The sequence below is a fragment of the Myodes glareolus genome, chromosome 2 (assembly GCF_982192425.1).
Source record: "Myodes glareolus chromosome 2, mMyoGla1.1, whole genome shotgun sequence".
NCBI lineage: Eukaryota > Metazoa > Chordata > Mammalia > Rodentia > Cricetidae > Myodes > Myodes glareolus.
In genome coordinates this window covers 15,254,006-15,274,547 of record NC_142027.1, presented here as the reverse complement: position 1 = coordinate 15,274,547, position 20,542 = coordinate 15,254,006, and the positions used below count along the sequence as shown (strand labels likewise).

Genomic DNA, 20,542 nt, shown 5'->3' with positions numbered 1-20,542 from the left:
AAAATTATGTGCTAGAGAGATAATTAGTCACATGCACTTCAGCAGAGCTAGGATGGGTTTTTTCCCCCTTGGAAGATGATTTCAAAACATGAGGTTTTTCATTTGCTGCTTATAAAATCCAGTGTCCAAACTGTGCATTTCTGCTTTTGATTTACTAGAAAAGGACTCATGATTTTTTTTTCAGTTAGGATCTTTCCTATAGTAATACACCCTGGGAGGCCTGGTGGCCTTGGTGGGCAGTGAGTAGTTCAGCATTTATTTTCTTTTGAAAATTTTAAAGCACTATGTCTTGTGGGCTAACAAAATGGGTCCAGGCAGTTCTTTCTATTCACCTACCAAATGTAACAGTTCCGTCTTTCTGTCCGTTTATGTTATTACAGGGCATTCTGTTAATAGAACATATGGTAACAAACATTTTAGTAACTCCCAAGAGTGACATTTTGGCCAAATATAAGCAACTGTTAGATATTCCTCATGAGTAGATTTATACCAACATAGGACATATGGTTCTTATACTATAATGAGTCATATAATAATCAAGCAGTTCAGCAGGGCATGGTGGTGCATGCTTTAAATCTTAGCACTCAGAGGCAGAGACAAGTGAATCTCTGTGAGTCTGAGGCCAGCCTGATCTACAAAGAAAGCTCTAGGATAGCCAGGAGTGTTATACAGAGAGACCCTGTCTTGTATAACCAAAATAATTAATTCACTTATTAATTGATTAACTAATTAATTGGCATCATTATCAGCATTTCAATGCCCCATGAAAGTGACATTTTAGTTTAGAGTAAATAATTGTTATCTATTCTTTGTAAGTTTGTTGAGCTATCTATTAAAAAAAAGCTCAGAGGATTTTTCTAAATGCGTCTACACAACAGAGCTACTAAGAACCCTAGACATGTCCTAGTACAGGTCAGGGTTTCTCAGTTTTGCCACTTTTGACATTTTGAGCCAAATCATTCTTTGCTGTGAACACTGACCCATGTGTTAGAGAATGTTTAGCAGCATGTCTAACTTCAACCTACTAGATGTCAATGACACCACTTTTCTTAACTATTTTTTAAAGATGTTTGTCCACTGTAGGGGCAAAAATCTCATCAGTTGAGAACCGTTGCTTTAGATATTTCTAGATAATTTTTATTTTTTTCATTTAAAGCCGTCTAATTTCACTGCTGTGATATATCTTGGTATATCTTACACAGAGACCATTGTTGAATAATTTTCTTCTGACTTTATATTCAGTCATCATATACAGGAAAAACTTCTTATATACAACTTCAAGACAGTTTCATGTGTAACTGATATGGATGTATTATAATATTATACATGTTCATTATAACAGAGAGATATATACATTTTATAGTGAGGAGATGAAAATGAACATAAATTCTATGGCTTCCCACTAACAACTCAGGGACTCATCTTCGCAGATCTTGAGTGAACACAGTTGGGGAACCACCCTTGTTAGGCATAAGTTTACACTTTTCAATAAAAATATGCCGTGGGTGACAGCACCCACCATCTATGGATCCACATAGCTACAGAGTCGAGCACTGCCGCTGTGCAGACTTTACAGGATTTTTCAAGTTCATATTATCAACTCCTTTGAAGTAAGATGACATTGAGAGTTAGGGGAGTAAATGAATTTGACCACTTAACAGATAAAATACTGCCAGGAAGGGACCTGACTCTGTTGGTCTCCATAGCTCTTTCTTTCTGTATCTTATAAAGGAAGATTTGTTTACTTAAGTCTGTAAATGTCTATTAAATGGATGGCATTTTTTATCACACTCAAACTGGGTCATATAATGAAAAAAGAGACATAAAAATGAATATAGCATGCAACTCCTCTCAGGAGTTTCCAGTCAAGTAGTGGTATCTCAGCTGGCATGCAAATTGAAGGAGCTGAGAACAAACTGTTTGAAAAATACTGAGAAAGGGATTAAATGATTATTTATTGTCTAGATGGACAGAAAATTCTTAAGAACGAGAAATAATTGAAATATGCATTCCTTGATTTAAGTTCATTTTGCAGCTTGACGTTTCTCCATTTTGTGGTTATTTATCCTAACTGTGGGAGTAAAATACTTTGACATATTTTACTCTTTCCTAACACTGGTAATTTATGTCTCTCCCCTCCCTTTCCCCGTGTTCCTAGAAGCTTGTCAATTCTATTGATATTTTCACAGGATTTCTTTTCCTACTGTTCTTTTATCTTCATGCTTATTGATTTTTGCTTTGTGCTTATTTTTTTGTCTTTCCCTGACTTCCAAAGATGGAAGCAGATTATTTAGTCAAAGAATTAATTTCCTAATATAAGGTTTAATGTTATGTATTTCTTTTCAGACACTGTGTAAGTAAGCATCAGTCTTTATTTTTTATGTTCAGTTTAAAGCCTTTATTTTTTAAAATTGGTCTTATGCTTTCTTCTGGAACCATGTGTTAATTTTGTAGGTAGGCTGATTGGCATACCCAAGGTCCCAAGTATTTCCTTCATCAAATTTCCTCTTGCCTTTTTGTTTCCTGATTTCCAGAATATTTATGTTACTGGCAAAATGTGCACTTCATTCTTTTCAATTGGAAGTGTGTAACCGCGGATATGGTCTATCTCATGGCCTATCTCAACACACATTTAATGACAGCACTTGCAGAGAATTCTGGCTTCTGTTGACTCGAATGTTCTGCACATACCAATTAGTTCCACAATGTAGGTCAACTCTTCTAAATCTTACTGGTTTTTTATTCTAGGAATTCTGTGTTCTGAGAAGGGGGCCCATCCTAAGCACAGACTTGTCTTTTGCACATCCCAGCTTTTCCAGTTTCGGTTTCACGAACTTTTGGTCTTTATTATTAGCTGCATGTACACTTAGGATGGCCACATATCCTTGATTAATTGACTACTGCATCACTATGCAGCACCCTAATTTATCTTTGATAATACCCTGTGCTCTGAACATCATTTTGCATAAGTTAATGCAGCCACGGCACTTTCTTTCAATTACTGGCTCAATGGTATATCACTTTCAATCCTCTTGATTTTTTTAAAAAAATTTTTTAAGTCATTATAATTCAGATTAGCTTCATATAGATAGCATAGATTTGGGCTGGTATTTTGCATTTTAAAAAGTCATTTGTTGTCTTTTATTTGGGATGTTTAGGCTGTTAACATAACCATTAGTATTTCTGGAGTTAAGCCTAGAATTTTACAACTCAACGTAGTCTCTTTCGTCTATTTCTCCTTCATTTCATTCCTTTTCAGTCCTTTGTTCTTGGCATACAAACATGTCTGAGTTACTTTTTTTCACTGCTATGACAAAATTGCTGACTAAAGCATTTGAAGAGTTCATTTTGGCCCATGGCTTGAGGGCACAGCCCATCATAGTGGGGAAGGCACAGAGGCAAGTAAGAAATGAGGAAGCTAGTGGTGCTGCATCAGAAGTCCTGATCCAATTCAGGGCAGACCTCTCCCGGTGATACCTCTCTGGAAAGAAGACCGACTCAGAGGTGTATGGCTAATGCTTTTAAGTCAAGTTGGCAGTGAAAATTATTCATTATCAATGCCATTCCATTTTAATCTATAGATTGTGAATTTCAATATATCACTCTATAGATTAATGAAACTGTTGCTTTTTAGTGGGCGCTCTTAGGGATGCTAAAAGACAGACTTGTCTGTATTTTGAACGAGTTTGGTTATCCCTTTCATAGGAAACCCTGTCATCAAATCTCCCCGTTTGCTGCACTAGATATTGTGCCTGCCGTGTAACAATGCTCATTTTAAGTGCATTATAGGACATTATGCTTTTCCATGTGACAATCAACTGCATTTTGAAGACTACAAGGAGACAAAAAGCAGGCTAATATTACCAAATTTTCTTAACCTGAGTTTCTTCCCCATATTTCAACTTTTTTTTCTTGTATCATCTGCTTTTTTCTTACCTTCTTCTAGTAAACTTTTTGACCAGATCTTCTGGCCTAATAATATTGTCAGTTTTTCTTAATAATGCAGCCTTAGATTTTCTTAACCTCCAAATGGCTCTCTTTGCTGAGGGATAGTTTGTCTGGGTACAGAATGGTAGAGATATAGTTTTACTATTCCAAAACTTTAAAAAGTGTCACATTTCTGTGTCCCGTGATTTCTGATTAAAAAAAAAAGTTATGTGGGATATTTGATCACACTGTGACTGTTAATAAAGTTAACATTGAGTCAGGGGCAGAGTCAATGACTAGCTGGTTGGAATTAGACATAGAGATTTTGGAGGACATAAGAAAGAGTTGCAAGGGATTTCGAAAGATTCCTAGGCCATTCCAATCTGAGCAGTGTGGAGAGAGAGGGCTAGCAGCACTTTCTTGATCTATCAGACTTTTATACAAATCCAAGTTTTTATTAATAATGGAACAATTTAGATAAACTCTTCATCTGGTACCACACATGGGGCACGGGATGACAAGGTGTCTTCTGCAGCAGCCAACTCTGCAGTCACAGGAAGCACAGCTGCTCACTGCCAGCTCTGCAGCTGCCTGAGTTCTCCTTCACAGACATCTCTGTCAGTCATGGGGTCCTCACACCCTCACCCACCATGTGGGCTTCTCCTGTCCTCTCCCCTACAGCACCCAGTATTTTCAGGTGGTCTAACCAGGCATGACTCTGTTTAGCATGCGAGATCAGTTGAGAACGGGCATATTCAGGTTGGCACAGTCATAGATAACGTCAAAGTGGTTAGCTAAGATAGTCTAGCCTCATAGACTAACTACTCCAACCAGGACTTCAGATAAGCCCTGAAATTTCCTGTCATACTGAGACTGGACAATGGCTAGCTCTCTCAGGACTTGATCGTTATCTTAATTTTTTTCAGGGTCCACTAAAGATGCCCTTGCCCTCAAACAGCAGGCAGTAAGTTTAAGAACACAATGTCCACAGACCATATTCCAAAGATGTGAGATGAGTATTTTTTTGGTAATTTTGTGAGTTATGGATGTTTGTCATCATTTAGGAAGGTTGGTTGCAAATTGTTATTGGTCATTTTCAGGGAGGAAACTAAGAAAAGGTTAGGTACAGGGATCTCTTCCTGAACAGATAGAAAAGGGGGAAGATGGGAATGACAGAATAAAAGGGTGTATTAGTGAATCTACTTTTGAACTAAAAAGCAAATATTAACCTCAAATATTTTACATTGGTATGAATTTTTGTATATTGATACAAATTTAAGGTTATTTTTGTTATTACGTACTGTGTATGTGTTTATGTATATGGATATGTATGTATATGTATATGTGTTATAGTGTACTGTGTATGTTTCTACTCTTGTGTAAGGTATTGCAATTTAAAAATGTAACATAAAATTCTAGCCCTTGAGAGCTATTATTATAAACTATTTAGGATAGTTAAGAAATGCAGCTTAGTAGTTAGTCATCTATAACAATCTAGCTTGTAGATAAATAATAGGGTAATTTCTTCTAATTTGCCAAATACAAAACATGTAGTTTTACTGTAATAGAGGCAAAAAGCCTTTCCTTTTTATTTAGACAAAAGGAGAAATGTTGTGAGATATTTGATCCCTCTGTGAAACTCAGAGACTGTTAATAAAGCTAACTTTGAGTTGGAACAAAATCAATGACTAGCTGATTAGGGATGAACCGTAGAGATTTTGAATAACCCAGGATACAATAGAGAGGAAAAAGAAAGAGTAGGGATGGGCTTAGAGAGATTCATCAGCCCTTTTGATTGGAGAAGCATGGAGAGAGAGGGTAAAGTATTGGTTCCTCCAATACTTATTTGATCTATCAGGTTTTTAGCCAAGTATCTAACTTCTGAGATTTTAATACTAACAGAACAATTTAGATAAATGCATCAAAGAAGTATTCAAACCACGGATCCTCTATAGTAATGTTTTTTCAAAGTATTTTCCTTAGTTTTTAATTTTTTGTTTCTCTCATTTCTTTCTCAATCCATTTATCATCTCTATAAAGGAGGGATACTGATTTTTTTTATCTTGTATCCTGTTACATTACTGAAGGTGTTTATAAGTTGTAAAAGCTTTTTGGTAGAATTTTTGGGGTCAATCCTGTAAACTGTTATATAATCAGCAAATAGTGAAGGTTTGACTTGTTTTCTGATCTGTATCCCCTTGATCTCCCTTTGTTGTCTTATTACTCTAGCTAGAACCTCAAGTGCCATATGAATAGATACAGAGAGAGTGGACAACCTTGCCTTGGATTCTATTTGCCAGTATTTTACTGAGCATTTTTGCATCAATGTTCATGAGTAAGATTTGTCTGTAATTCTGTTTCTTAGTAATGTTTTTATGTAGTTTGTATATCAGGGTAATTGTGGCCTTGTAAAAAGAGTTTGGCAATGTTCTTTCTGTTTCTATTGTGTGGAACAACTTAAGGAGTACTGGTATTAGTTCTTTGAAAATCTTGTAGAATTCTGCTTTGCTTGGGTATAAGTTTAAATGGGTTTTTCCTATTTGGAATTGGCAAAGATTTTTGAGTATGGGGAATCTTTCACCAAGCTGGACATTGCTTCAATGTGTCACACTGGTCCCATTTTCCTCAGTGAATCTGATGACACATTCATGTGAGATGTGACCCTGCAGGCACCAAGGTTTCTTCTTTTTTGGGGGAAATTATCTGGCTGGATAACTTCTATTGGTTTGTGTTTTGGTGCACAGGTTCTTTACTATGACATCTCTATTTTGTCACAGAGCACATCTAGAGAATTTATTTTAAAATGGTGGCTGTACTTTTTGTTCTAAATTTTTTCATTCTGTTCATTGTATTTTCAGCACTTTAAAATATTGAGTCTCCTCACTAATTGCAAGCAGTATTTTCCCTTTTATACCACATTTTCAGTATCTTCTCTGCATTTTCTGGCAGATAACCCCAACATCCCTGTCATGTTTTCTTTGTATTCTTCCTTGTGAGATGTCCTTTTCTTGGTACTCTGTATATTGGGTAATGGTGCATTTGTATCTTGGACTTTATCAAGTCCATGTCATAAGACAGAATTCTGTTAGAAAATGTAATCATTTAGGTCCCATTGAGAGAACAGATCCCGCTTCTGTGAATAGCAGTTATTGTACAGCAATTTCCTTTAAGTTGCAATGTTCTATACTGCAGGGAATCTCTTTAAGACTCAGGACATTCTAAAATGACAGTCCTTAAAACTCTGGGTGTCAACAACTCAGGAGTTTCAGGAATTCCTGAGACTGACCAGATTTACTAAGCCCCTCCTTCTCCTCCATGAACCAGCACCCTTGCTGTACATTAGCATTTTAGTGACGCAACTGCTTTTAAGTCACTTTTGCACCCTTAAGTGACCCCTCATTCCTATTCCTGTAAGTAACTCTAATAAACTAATAAAGTTCAGTCAATTTGACTTAGGTGGTATCTTTATTTTTGTCTGTTGTCAATTCCCTAGCTGAGGTGACTAGGCATTTGTTCAGGAGTTCATATGTAATTATAGGAACCCCTTTTTAGTTTCTTCATTGTCATGATCTTCATAGCATTTTTTTTGCTTCCTTTAACCCCTTTGGGATCTCTTGCCAAGTGATGTGCTTTAGTTACCCAGTTCTTTCAGTATATCCACAATGGACTCATATGTAGGAGGAAAGGGAGAGAGGGAGGAAGAAGAAAGGGAGACGGAGCATTAATTGGGAAGAGATTGAGACTTACTCCTTAGAGACTGGAGATGTATCCTTCTGTCCTGTATCATTCTGGTCCTGTATCATTCTGATCCTGTATCATTCTATCAGAAAGTCAGGTCTACATTACAATTGTCTTAGTTTTGAATCCTGCTGGACCTTATTGTTGTTAGTGTACCTGCTGCTGCTTCAGTGTTTGAAGAATAACCCAGGGTCTTGGGTACAAGAGATTAGAGAGAAGAAAAACATTACAGAATGTCCCCGAAGACCTGAGTGCAAAGAGACTTTGCTTGCCCAGCTAGAGATAGAGAGCTCCTCCTGTAGTACTGTATGATACTGAGGTCCACCTACTTGTCAGGGCTATGTTTGGTCCATAGTGGATTAAATAGAGGAAGAAACCTGGCAAAGGCAAAACCAGTTACAAAGAACTTCAAATTTGGCTTGAATTTGCCAAGTATCCATAGCCCTGAAGTGGCTGCTGCACATACCTTGTCCAGGGAGGAGAGCTAGTTTGGGTGTCGACATGGGGCAGAGTATGTTTTCCTCCATCTTGCCCAGAATCAGAACTAAGGTTTACAGTGGAAAGTAAGGAGACAAAAAATGAAAGAAAGGAAAAGGAAAGAAAAGAAAAGAAAGAAAGGAAAAAATTACCATAAACATGGCACATACTTTATGACATGTGTAATATGTTAACTGTACAAAGTCATTATAAAGCCAACAAGATGAAAGAAAAAAATTGTTTTAGTCTTGATAAATCTCAGTCCTTTGATTTGGCATACAATCTGGCTCTTATTTACTACCCCTGGAAATGGTTTCTGTCTGGGAACTGCTGTGATCATAGAATATATATACCATTTTCATGGCAATTTGTTGTCCTTACCACACTTGTAAGTTTTATAAGCACTGACTTCTATTGAGAGAACTGCTGATTAGTGCAACCTTTGAAAAGCCTAATCCAGGCAATTCTGAACTGCTACACACAAAGGCACACTTGTATCTATAGATCAACATGATCATACTGCAGAAATGCACAGCCACCAGGATGCTGTTGCGTACATTAATCATTCATGTCTCACTAGAGAAGAGCCAGAATTGTTCAAAATAGATGCCAGAGCACTTGTGAATTAAATTTTGGAAAGGAAATTAATTAGAATTCTATAACAAATCCATTTGTGAAGCAAATCTTTACTTCTTGGCTTTGGCTATTTCTCTTCATAAATAAGAGTTATGTATCTTTATTTAGACCTCTTCCTGCTTCTGACTCCGTGTTCTTACTCCCTGGTCAGCCTATGGTAACATGGCAGGCATGTCAACTTAGGATGCGTGACTTTCACTGACCTGAAGAATGCAACACTTATTGAGCTGCCTTCTAGTCAGCAGATTATAACCACGTTTGTTGGAAAGGGAGGATTGCTTCCCAGGAAGACCGAGGGTGCGCTCTGTGGCAGAAATGCTCCAGTGTCAGCAGGTGGCTGTAGCAGATCTTGGTAGTCCAGAGGGCCACGGAAAGCCCTGACTTCTTGCCAGTGCAGATGTGTACAGAAATATGGTTGAAGTAATTTGTGATATTTTCTGTAATTTTGTGTGAGGTGTACAAACACAAGGATTCCTCTTGTTGCAGCTAAGGTCTACTTCTTTCTGCCCCTTTCCATTATAATCATATAGAAACCTCAAATTCTGTTTGTCTTGAGTTGCAGAGATTCTATGGGTTAAATAGCCCAGACTTCCACCCACGGTACTTCAAGATGGAATCTTATTAGACTTTATGAGGTTATCCTTGCCTGCTGAAATTTTCATTAGTTATGAATTGTGTTCTTCCTAACATCCAGGAGTTGAGAAACAGTTGGGAGACACTGTTCTGGGCGCAGCTGGCTGCCAGAATTCTTCAGATACAATGAAGCAAAGAAAATCACTGAGTGTATGTAATTTTTCCTTTCTCAATAAAACATTTTATATCCCCAAATTATGGAAGGGAATAAAGACACCTAGGAGCCCCTTGGCATAACAGACTATGGCTGGTGGATCCTTTTGCCTCATTGATGGAGCACACTCACCAGGAAATACAGACGTTAAATCATTATAATCAAATCAGCATTTCAACTCCAGTTCCTCTCATATAATTCTAATTTATCATAAACAGTGTGATTAGGGAGTGATGAGTGACTCTCATTCCCTTTGCTATGATAGCACCTAATCTATATTCCATGGAAGGATAGTCTCAGAAGCCAATAACATATTTAAATTATGATTTGAGTTTTCTAAATAAATATTTATCCAGATGAGGCATATTAATAATTCAGTGCCCACAAACTCTCAAGGTGTCGTGCTTCAATGGAGGATTGACTCACATTAAAATGGTATGTTATCAGTCCCCTAGAGCCGAGAGCTTTGATGGTGGGTGGGCAGATTGACTTCTTACCCTTGCAGGGCTTGGGGATTGAGGGCAAACAAGTGACCTTAGGAACTGATGGATAATAGGGTAGAGAGAGAACAGTGTTATAGCAGCAGAGGATATTAGGGTAGAGAAGTAGCAGAGAAGATAACTTTTAATCCGGATATTGAGGTCAAGAAAGGGAACCTCCCCAAGTACACCGTTGAGGTCCTCCTAATGATAGTGATGGATCCTTTTCATTCATCCCTATCTTGTGACTTTCATATCTTCAGGAGCTCCATCACGGCAATGGAAAGCTGAATGCCTATATCCTATAGAACAGTCAAGTTCAGCTGAGCTGATCTTAAGTCAGCCTTGTAGACTTATATTAATCTAGAGTTAGCTAAAATTATCTTAGACAAAGTCCTACTCCCTTAACACACACACACACACACACACACACAGAGATGGGCACTTTGAAGACATGATGGGATATGAAAACACAATACTACAGTTCAGATGTGGAATATCCCCAAAGCCCATGTGTTAAAGTGTGTTCATCTGTTTGATGCAATTGAACATGTGAGATTTCAGAGGTACGATTCAATAAACGGAAGTTGGGGATGTGCCCTTGGTGACAATACTGTGACCCAGAACTCTCTCTTTCCCCCTGGGCACTATGAGGCAACAGTCCTCTTGCCTACACACTCTAGTAATGATGTACAGTGCTGCCTCGGGCTCAAAGCAGGCAGAGAAAGTAACTTTGGAATCAGAACCTCTGAAAGTCTAGATCACGGTAAGCCTTTTCTCTTACCATGTGGGATGTATCCAGGTGTTTGCTACAGTAATGAAAACAGTTACCACATAAGAACCAGGAAGTGCTGGGACCGTGCCTTGTCCAGCACCAGGTGCTTCTGCTGTGATGGTGGCCTCACCAGGAGCTGTGCCTGCTTCCGCTGTCACCACACTGAGGTGGTGAGGTACCGCTCATTGCGAGCTTAAGAGCAAAATCAGAAACTCGACGTGCTGTTTATATTGAATTCCTATGATTATTGTACAATAAATTAAGTGTATTTTTAACTTATAGGACACATACACACATAGGGATTACACACGTGACTAGATGCATGTATCCTGGGCCATTTATATCACATTCAACACATCATAGTCTCAAGCTTGTTGTTTCTTCCTAGGGAAAACACTGCAGCATTTGACAACATAGGTTATGAAGTTGCTCTCTGCCCATTTGAAAAGCCTGTAAATGCCTGCATTTGTGTTATAGCCTGGGAAAGCAGCTGATTTGGTGGACAGCGATGTGCTCCTCCTCTCCCATGTTTGTCCAGCCTCCCTCTTCCCTGTTGTTGTCAGTGTTGCTTCTCCTGTTTATCACATTGAAACCATCAAATTTCTAAGCCCTACATTCTTTTGATTTTTCCATCACTAATAACACACAATTTATTTTTAATAAGCATATTTTATTTTTAAATTTATTGTTATCATTACTATTTATTATTATAGTTGTGTGTATGTGTGTGTGAGAGAGAGAGACACACGCACAGGGAGAAAGAGAGACAGACAGAAAGACAGACAGAGATACAGAGAGAGAAAGAGAGAGAGAGAGAAAGAAGAAAGAGAGAGAGAGATGACAGCCATGTGTGTGCAGTGGGGCATGTGTAAAGATCAAAGGACATCTTCAACACTAAGGAGTTAATTCTCTTTAATTCTCTCTTTCCACTATGGGTTGTGGGGCTCAAACTCAGGTTGCCAGCCCTGTTCAGGCAGCACATTTACCCACTGAGATATCTTACAGGCACTATTTTCCTCTAGAGAAAGGAGCTCACTATGCTTCCCTGCCTAGTTTTGGCCTCATGCTCATTCTTCCTTGAGCCCCTGAGTAACCAGGATCGTAGGGGTATGATAAATGTTCCTATCTCTCATGTCTACAGGAAATGTCTGCTTGCCCTGCTTTTATGACAACCATTTCCAGTTTTCTAAGCTCTTTATCACACATAAACCTGAGAGCCAGTCTCCCAAACTCAATAAAAAGCCATTCTGAGGATTTTACCTGAAATGACAGGGAATTGACAGAGAGCCCTGGAAGAACTGGCCAAGTCGAATATATTGACATACCTACAATATTCTACCCACAGAAGAATGCCGCCTCTCTTCCCCACTCATCCGGATGTGGTCTGAAAAAGAAATGTCCTCATAGGCACATGCAGTAGAGCCTAGGTACCTAGTTGGCGGTGCTGTTTTGGCAAGTTCTGAGAATTTGAGGAGGGACCTAACTGGAGAAAGGCGACCATTAGAAACAGGTCCTTGAAGGTGTGTCATCCTTGACTCCCCCCTGTCTCCTCTGCTTCCTGCCAAAGAGCAGTGAAGATCTCTTGCCACACACACTCTTCTAATCCAGAGATTCTGCTCAAGTAGAGTAGTCACGCAATCAGGTGTTTTGGCCACAGTGACACAAAAATAAATAATAATATTGATCTTTTATGTGTTTGTGTTTCTTGGGAAATGTCAAGCTTTTATGGAGTTGTTTGCTATTTACTTCGAGTCTATTGTGTATTGGGGGGTGTAGGGATGATGGGCTGGAAGGCAGGACATTCCGCGTGCAAGGCAAGTACTCTGCTGAGCCTTAACTCCCCTCTCTTATGGTCCCAGGGTGCTCTGGGGTATTTGTTTATATACACATTGTGATTCCTAATATGTGTTACTGGTATTTAGCAGTCCACTGACTTCAGTGCACAGATTGTGATATTCTCTTGTTAGTTTAGAAAGTCTTCATAATGACAGTCACATCATTTAAAAATGGTGACAGTTTTTGTCTTTCCAATCATTTTATCTTTTTTATTGCATCTGTGGGTCATACAGATTAAGATTTCTGGTACAATGTCAAGTGGCCACAGTGACCGACAGGCTTGTCTACTGTTGGCTTTAAAGGGAGACATCAATTTCATACCACTAAGTATGGGTATTATGGCAAAGTAATTTGACTTTATGAAGATAATCTATCAATCAAAAATTCCCTTCTGTCCTTAGTTTTATAAGTGTTTTAACAATGTGGAATATATTTTTATCAGTTCCTTTCACTTTTGAGATTTCTTTACTTATGACAGAGTGTCCTGAAGGTTGGGTGGCTCTCAACGTCTCATAGCTGAAGGCGGCTTTGAACTCCTGACCACTCTGCCTCCACCTTCTAATGCCTGACCCTACAGGAATATACCACCACACTTGGTTTGGGCGGTGCTGGAGATCCAAGTGAGGCTCTTGTCCATGTGAGTCAAGCTTTCTAGCAACTATGCAACACTCCCAGCTCTTGAGGTTTATTTCACAATCACTCCTCTCCAAGTAGCCTTCAGAGCACCCTTAAGTCAAAGTGAAGCCTGTTTTTCTTTGGTTATGCCAGACTTCCATTCCAGAGCACGGTACTGGTCGCTGGTAGCTGGGAGTGCATTTGTAGAAATAATTTGTTGGGACTGTGTCCTACAAACTTCACTTATTTTTTCTTAAAGCCAATTATATTTATGATAAGTAGATTTCATATACAAAGGCAATTTGAGTAGATAATAAATTTGACTGAAAAGTTTCATTTATTAATGCACTCATATTTCCTGTTAATAAAATAATTCCAAACATATAAAACACCTTCTGGAAGACATCTACTTTCTTTTTTGATATTGTTATATTTTCAATCAGGTTCAACTTATTTTAACACTATTTTTTGTTGTTGTTGTTCATCATGGTGTTATTATTAAAACAAAAATGAGACTTTCACTGTCTTTGTTCGTATTTTCTTTTTACCAGCTCAACAAAAAAATAGAGTCACCTAGACATAGGGAGCTTTAACTGAAGAATTGCCCCCAATAGAGTGACCCCATGGGCATCTCTGTAGGGGCATTTTATAGATCAGTGCTTGATGTGGGAAGGTCAAGCCCACTGGAAATGGTGCCACATCTGGATCGGTGTTACTGGGTTGTATAAGAAGGCAAGCTGAACAAGCCACGGGCAGCAAAGTCATTCCTTTACCATCTCTGTGGCAGTACCTGCCTCCAGATTCCTTTCTTCACCTCCCTCTATGACAGACTGTGTAAACCAAATCAACCCTTTCCTCCGCAAATGGGCTTTGATTGTGGAGTTAATCACAGTAACAGAAAACAAACTAGAATAGTCAGAAACTTCGATTTGCTCAGTGCTTACTTTTCATAGTTATTTTTCTCATTTCTGAAACTAAGATCATTTTATTTCACTTTTTCAGCTGTTCTTAACAGATGCACAAGTCTCCTGAGTTTAATTAACATCCTCAACTACTTAGTGATCACAGGACCACAAATGCCATTTGAAAATGTAAAACCTTTATCTGTTAACTTCCTCTTACTCTCATGCATAGCCTGGCTCTAAAATCACAGTCGTGGTATTTATTGACTGTCTTTGTAAAACTGTGGGTAATACATTTTTCACATCTCATTGAGAAGAAAAGAAACCGAATCCTTCCAGGTTCTCCATTATTAGTTCTTTCTGTGGAAATTATTATTATTATTATTATTATTATTATTATTATTGGTATTAGATGATGTGTTTGAGACTAATCTTACAATGGCAGACTGGAAAAACAAAATCTTATTTTTGAGATAGAGATTTAAGTCCTACATCTGATGGTTGGCTCACACTACCTCCCAACAGTCTGGCTCACATTGAAGATTGCACACATTTAAGGTTGTACAATAATTTTCTGGCATGGCAGGGTGTCATTATTTTCAGTAACAAATTTTTAGTTTTTAGTTTGCTACCGTGGATCACAGTAAATAGTGACTGGGTAACCCCCTGTGTTCTCTTGGATTCTGCCAGTTCTAAGGAGCACTCTACAAACTCCAGCTTTACCCTGGGCTCACTTGTAGGGAATGTCAGCTGGGTTTGATCAGCAGCCTGAGTGCTGTCACCTCCTCACCTCTTTGCCTGTCCATCACGGTGTCTGCCCCGCCTTCTCTGTAGGAGAGTTGCTGAATGATGCCTGCGAATAAATCTGATGGGAAACTCCTTATTTCTAATTTCAAATTAAACCAAATTTTCAGTTTTTTTTTAAGCAAAGAGAGCCTTTTAAACGTCAAGTGGTTGCTCATATTATCAGAAATCTCTTAAATATAGAAAACCTATCAGCTCATGTACTTTATCCAAAGTGTCCCACATAATGCCCAGTCTCAGAGGATACGTTCTGATCTTTTATCAATGGAATACTCTTACATACTAGGGATGATGGAGATCATCTTGTTCTCTATGTTCTTGGTGTTATCTAAGACTCTGGCCACACTGCATAAAGTCAGATGTATACTTTTACCATGGAATACGGATTATTTCATCTTAATTTGAGGAGACATAGCCAATAGGAGTCTCTTAATAACAATTCATCTTTTATTGGACCCATAATTTTCTATCTTTGAATCCAAAATAAACTCTCCCTCACTCCCCACCCCCAGCCCCTGCCCCAGCGACTTTGAACAAGAGATCATTTCCTTGCTTCTATCTTTGGCTGCATGTGTAGGAGTCTCTCTGTCTGGAAGGCATTTCCCTTCCTTCACCGTCCATTTGTGTGAACATGCTACCCTTTCTTCAAATCTCTTATCAGCTGCCATTTGGGAAGCTTTCTCTAAACATCTCACTGCATACTCTCTCCCTCTCTGTCTCATTCCCCCCCCCCCACTCTCTCTCTCTCTCTCACACACACAAACACACAGCACAAGTTTTTTTTTAAAAAAAACAAAAAACAATGAGTCTCTATCCCCTTACCTGCTATTGCTGCAGTTGCAGAGGGAGCCCCAGGAAAAAGGCCCCATAGACCTCACTTAACCTGTTTACAGACATTACAGAATGCCCTAAGTTATCTTCCCAATTCTTCCTCATTGCTTTCAAAGTTCATTTAAAACTAAGCCAACATCTTTATTTTGAAAATAAACCATGAGGCAGAATCAATTTATAAAATTATTCAAGATATATTTTATTATCTCAATTGCTTTCTTCTTTTCTACTTTTCTGCTAGCATAAAAGTTTAACTTTCTGTTAAGATGGTCCAAATTATTTAACCGAATGTGCCAGATGCTTAAAAGAGAGGAAGCGTAGTTTTTTAATTCCAAACCAGAAATATTGGGAAATCTGTGCATGAAAGAACTCTTGTGAGCATTCTTAGATTGCCCCACCCCCCATTCCCCCACTACAAAATAACAGAAAAAAATCTTGGGTGGAGTTGAGAACTCTTTTCAAATGTAAAACAATGACTGGAAATCCTGAAAATGTATCCTCCTTCTTCCACTGGGAAAAACACTTTAAAGGTTTTTTTCCCCCTAAGTATTGTTTAGCAAGAGATTTACTAAGAAGTTTCTATTTTTGACAGAAAGTTCAGTTTTAACTGCCTGAAATATAATGCCATCTGTGTTTACTTTTCCCTTCTAAAACACAATTCCTTGTCCCCTCTGTATGGAACAAGCACATGGTTCTAATAACCCAGATAAATGTGTTGACCAGAAAGGTGTGTAAATTGCATTTTTTGAATTTAAGCCACAGAAAGCATATCTTCAAATTAAACATTTTAAGATATTTTGGCTAATAGTTGAGTCCATGATATTTATTTCCATCTAAGAGGGAGCGAGGAGCCAGGACACTGGGCACGAGGCGCATTGGAAAGCTGGAAAGCAAGCGGTGACTGCACAGATGATGGCCTCCGGGCCGCTGAACCAAGTCCCAGACTCGCTCACTCCTGCCCTCACTGTTTCCACTCACATATCTACATGGCATTCAGAAATCATTATAAAACACATGATTTAATAATCAGAAGCTTTATATTATCTTATATTCTGTGACATGATCTGAGTTACCCCATTTCTGTAAAAAAATGATTATTGATGGACAATTAATTGCTTTCCCAATAAATCTTCCATAAGGAAAAATTCATAAATTTGACTTAGTTTATATTTCATTGAATATTTGATTTCTACTGAAAATTAGTAAGTCATTTTTAAAATTTCATGCTGGAATTTCTTCCATAGCTAACAGTCATCAATAATATCCCAAACCAGATGTTTGGGGAGTGAGGTCTATAGTCTAACAGATCTCTAATATCAGGTCTAGCACGAATTCTAGAGAGTTTCTGTGTCAGGTTTCCCTTTTGAGAAACAGAGGATTTTGTTGTCAGCATCTCAGTGGAAATGTTCCCGGAAAAGCTGGACCTGCTGAACCTAGCCTAACACTTCCTGCTTCCTCTTGAGCCTTTGGAAGGCAGAAGCTAAGCAGAACTACTTGAGAATGGAAGAGTTCCTCCCACTCTATCCATGTGCACGTAAAAAAGAAGAGCATCAAAGGATAGAACATGGACCAGCTCATAGCTGAGAGCGCACCAGAGGAGAGTCTCACTGCAGGAAGGGCTTTTTCACTGCCAACTTTATGGGCAGAGGAATTGCAAGCCCACACTCATGAAATAATTTCCTAGCTTTTCAGTCCAAAGGCAGGCTTTACCTTCATTGTCCTCTGCTCAGTAGCAGCAGTAAAATATATTTTGAATCCAATACAGGAAGCTACTTACCATCTGTACTTCTCATGTGTGTGAGGTATGATTACATATAATTCATGCCTGCCTTCATTTAGGTTCTAAGTCTGTTCCTCTCAGTTGTCTTATATACATTATGAAAATAACTAAGATTTCCTATTACAATTGTTTCCTTTATTCACAACCTGTCCTTTTCCTTAACTAGTGGATGTATTAGACAGTTAGGGCACAGTTGGTAAAAGAAGCTGGCCATCATTAAACAACAAATGTTAGTTTATACATCCTTCAACACAGGACACAAAACCATATCATGAAAGTGTTATCAATAATAAGACTACTTAGCGCATTACTATAATACGCATGAGAAACAGTGAAAGGATCCTTTTCAAACTCCCCACTAATAGAGGTAATTTTTATTAATTTACACATCTGTCATCTAAGAAGTTACACAAGTTATTAATGCATGTTTCCCCTCTAGTAAAGATTTTAAATCAATAATAAATGTGTGTGTGTGTGTGTGTGTGTGTGTGTGTGTCTGTGTGTGTGTGATGAAATCACACATAGAAGCTGAGACTAGACTCGAACTAAAAATATTACACAGGCTAGCTTCAAACCCATGGCAATTCTTCTGGGTCAGCCTCCCCAGTGTTGGAATTACAGGCGTGAGACACCATCTTCTGCACCAACCTTCATTCTCCAGTCTGCACCTGTCACTTAGTGTTACTTGAAAGTGTAACTTGACCAAAGGAATAAGAACACTGTCCATTTGGAGCACTACTCACGAAAGAATGTTTCCAATGTAGGCATAGTAGGAGCAACAGTAGGGGGTGCTTCCATCGCAGCAGTAAGACCTGCAGTCTTTCCCGCACTGAGCAAGGCAATCCTCTGCAAAGGAAAAAGGAGAGCAGTTGAGTTGTGAAGTCACAGCTTAAAGAAAATTGATTCTCTTCGTGTCTGAGTCAGTCAACCAGTTTTTAGCACATCGATGTTCATTTTCACACTCTAAATTCCAAAACGTTTCCAAGGGTCTCAGTTGGCTTTTCTCCCCAGTAGACTTAGCTGGTAGAAATAAAGCCTTCCTCCCAAGTCCTTGCTCTGAACACTCTAACTGTAGTTGACTTTGGGTGAACAAGATTAAGATGAAAAAAATGCATCAACCCATCAGTCAATAAAGTTGTCATTAGAGTTCTTATCATAGTTTCTAAACAACACAGTTTCATGATTTTAGAGTGTTGATTCTCTATTAACTTCAATTAATAGAAATTATCATTGACATAGGTAATACCAATAGTAACCATTGAAAACTAATATGTACATTTGCCGTGGTAATTCATTTATGTGCTTTCTTTTATGTTGTCATTTTTTACCTCTGCAATTATAGTTCCTATACATACAATTACATAGTTTAGTATGTATGCTGTTGGTCCATTAGACTTGGAAGATAATGAGTTGAGTACCAAAGATGTTCATATAAATAACTTGTAAATTGACAGCTTACTTAATGCCATATTGAAGAATCAATAAGCTATAAAACAGTATAATGTTAAGCAGGAAATTTCTGATTAAAAAGATATGTTGGACCTAATATGACCACATTGCTTTTTCCTTAAGTACTTTTCAACAAGAAAATTTATATGAAAATATTTAACTGACCTTCAACAGCATTTTTTGTTCTACCTAAGTGATTTACTTTTCTGTATAGAGTTACCATTAAGCTTTGACAATTATGAGGATTAATTATGGTGGCTGGGTTTCAGGTACACATCTCAAACACTATAGTTCCAGTTTGCAGTCTATGCTCAAGAATTTCAAAATAAGCCATTTTCAACAGAACTACTGAAAGCAATGTCAATTGTATGATAAAAATTAAATGAAGTTTTTGGTTTCCTGTTAAGGTTAAAATAGTGAAAATACGAGGTATTATACTTATGGTCACATGTTCTTTTATTCCTGTCTCTTACAAAGAAAACTTTAGCGAGTTTTTATGTCAGGTTTTTCTAAGATGTGATCCAAATGGAGTACATCCTGTCTGACTTCGTTAATTAATGTGGGTTTTGTGGAGCAAGTGAGAAAGGTCATATTTTCTTCTTATTCGTTTTATTTCTATATCACAGATCAACAAAATGAACTTTAAAGGTTTCCACTTGACTGGAGAGGGAAATTATTTTTGCTATTCTACTTAAATCCACACAAGAAACATAATAAATCATATAGCTCCAAGAGAGGAGCTTCTGCATTAACAATAGTGTTTTCAAACAAAGTGCACCATTTCTTTTAAGTTTCTTTGGTTTGTTTTATAGATATACCTTGGTAATGTAGCCCAGGCTTGACTGGCTACATGAATGCCGAAGATGATATTTACCTCCAGATGTCTTGACTTCCCCTTCTGAACACTGAGATTAGATTCGAGGTATATGCCACCTTTCCCATCTAGGACATCATAATTTTTTAGCCTTCTTATTCTGCAGTGTTCTTACTGAATTTCTCCGCTCAATTTTTTGTTGTTGTTGAATTGATTCAAGTATTTAGCCAAGTCAGCCACGTTCAGAGTTTAGAGATGTGCCACTGTTTTTGTCTTTTCCAACTACTCAGATCATGAAGTCATGGTGTTGGGGGCAGTGATTTACAATTCAGCTGCCCTGGAATTAAACGATTCAACTGTCCCCCATTGCACTAGGTGCTGCTGTCATAAGGACACAGTGTTATCAAAATACAGTGAGCCAACCTAACAGGAAGCCAAGCCCCGGATTTTCTGGCTAAGAAACTGGATAATTTCTGCAGCAAACATCCATGTCATGTCACACACTGTTCAGTATTTTTATGGAATTTTCTAGCCCCGTTGTCTACTTCCCAGAATTAAACTATGGAAAAGGGTAAATTTAGTAGCTTGATGAATGGTCTAACAATCATAGCCCTTGCTAACCAAGGCTTCAATCAGACTTCAAAGCTTATTGTATTATCATAGTTTCTTTTTCTCATATTCTGAGGATAATA

General features: G+C 38.1%; 1 protein-coding gene across 1 annotated transcript in view; it reads right to left on the bottom strand.

Annotated features, from left to right (window-relative positions):
* Cyyr1 (cysteine and tyrosine rich 1) overlaps window positions 1-20,542 on the bottom strand; it is a 98,151-nt gene that overhangs the window by 74,426 nt on the left and 3,183 nt on the right. Inside the window, exon 2 of the mRNA XM_048422531.3 lies at window positions 18,331-18,433. Within this exon, the coding sequence (XP_048278488.3) occupies window positions 18,331-18,433 (103 nt within the window). The remainder of the gene's footprint in view (window positions 1-18,330; window positions 18,434-20,542) is intronic.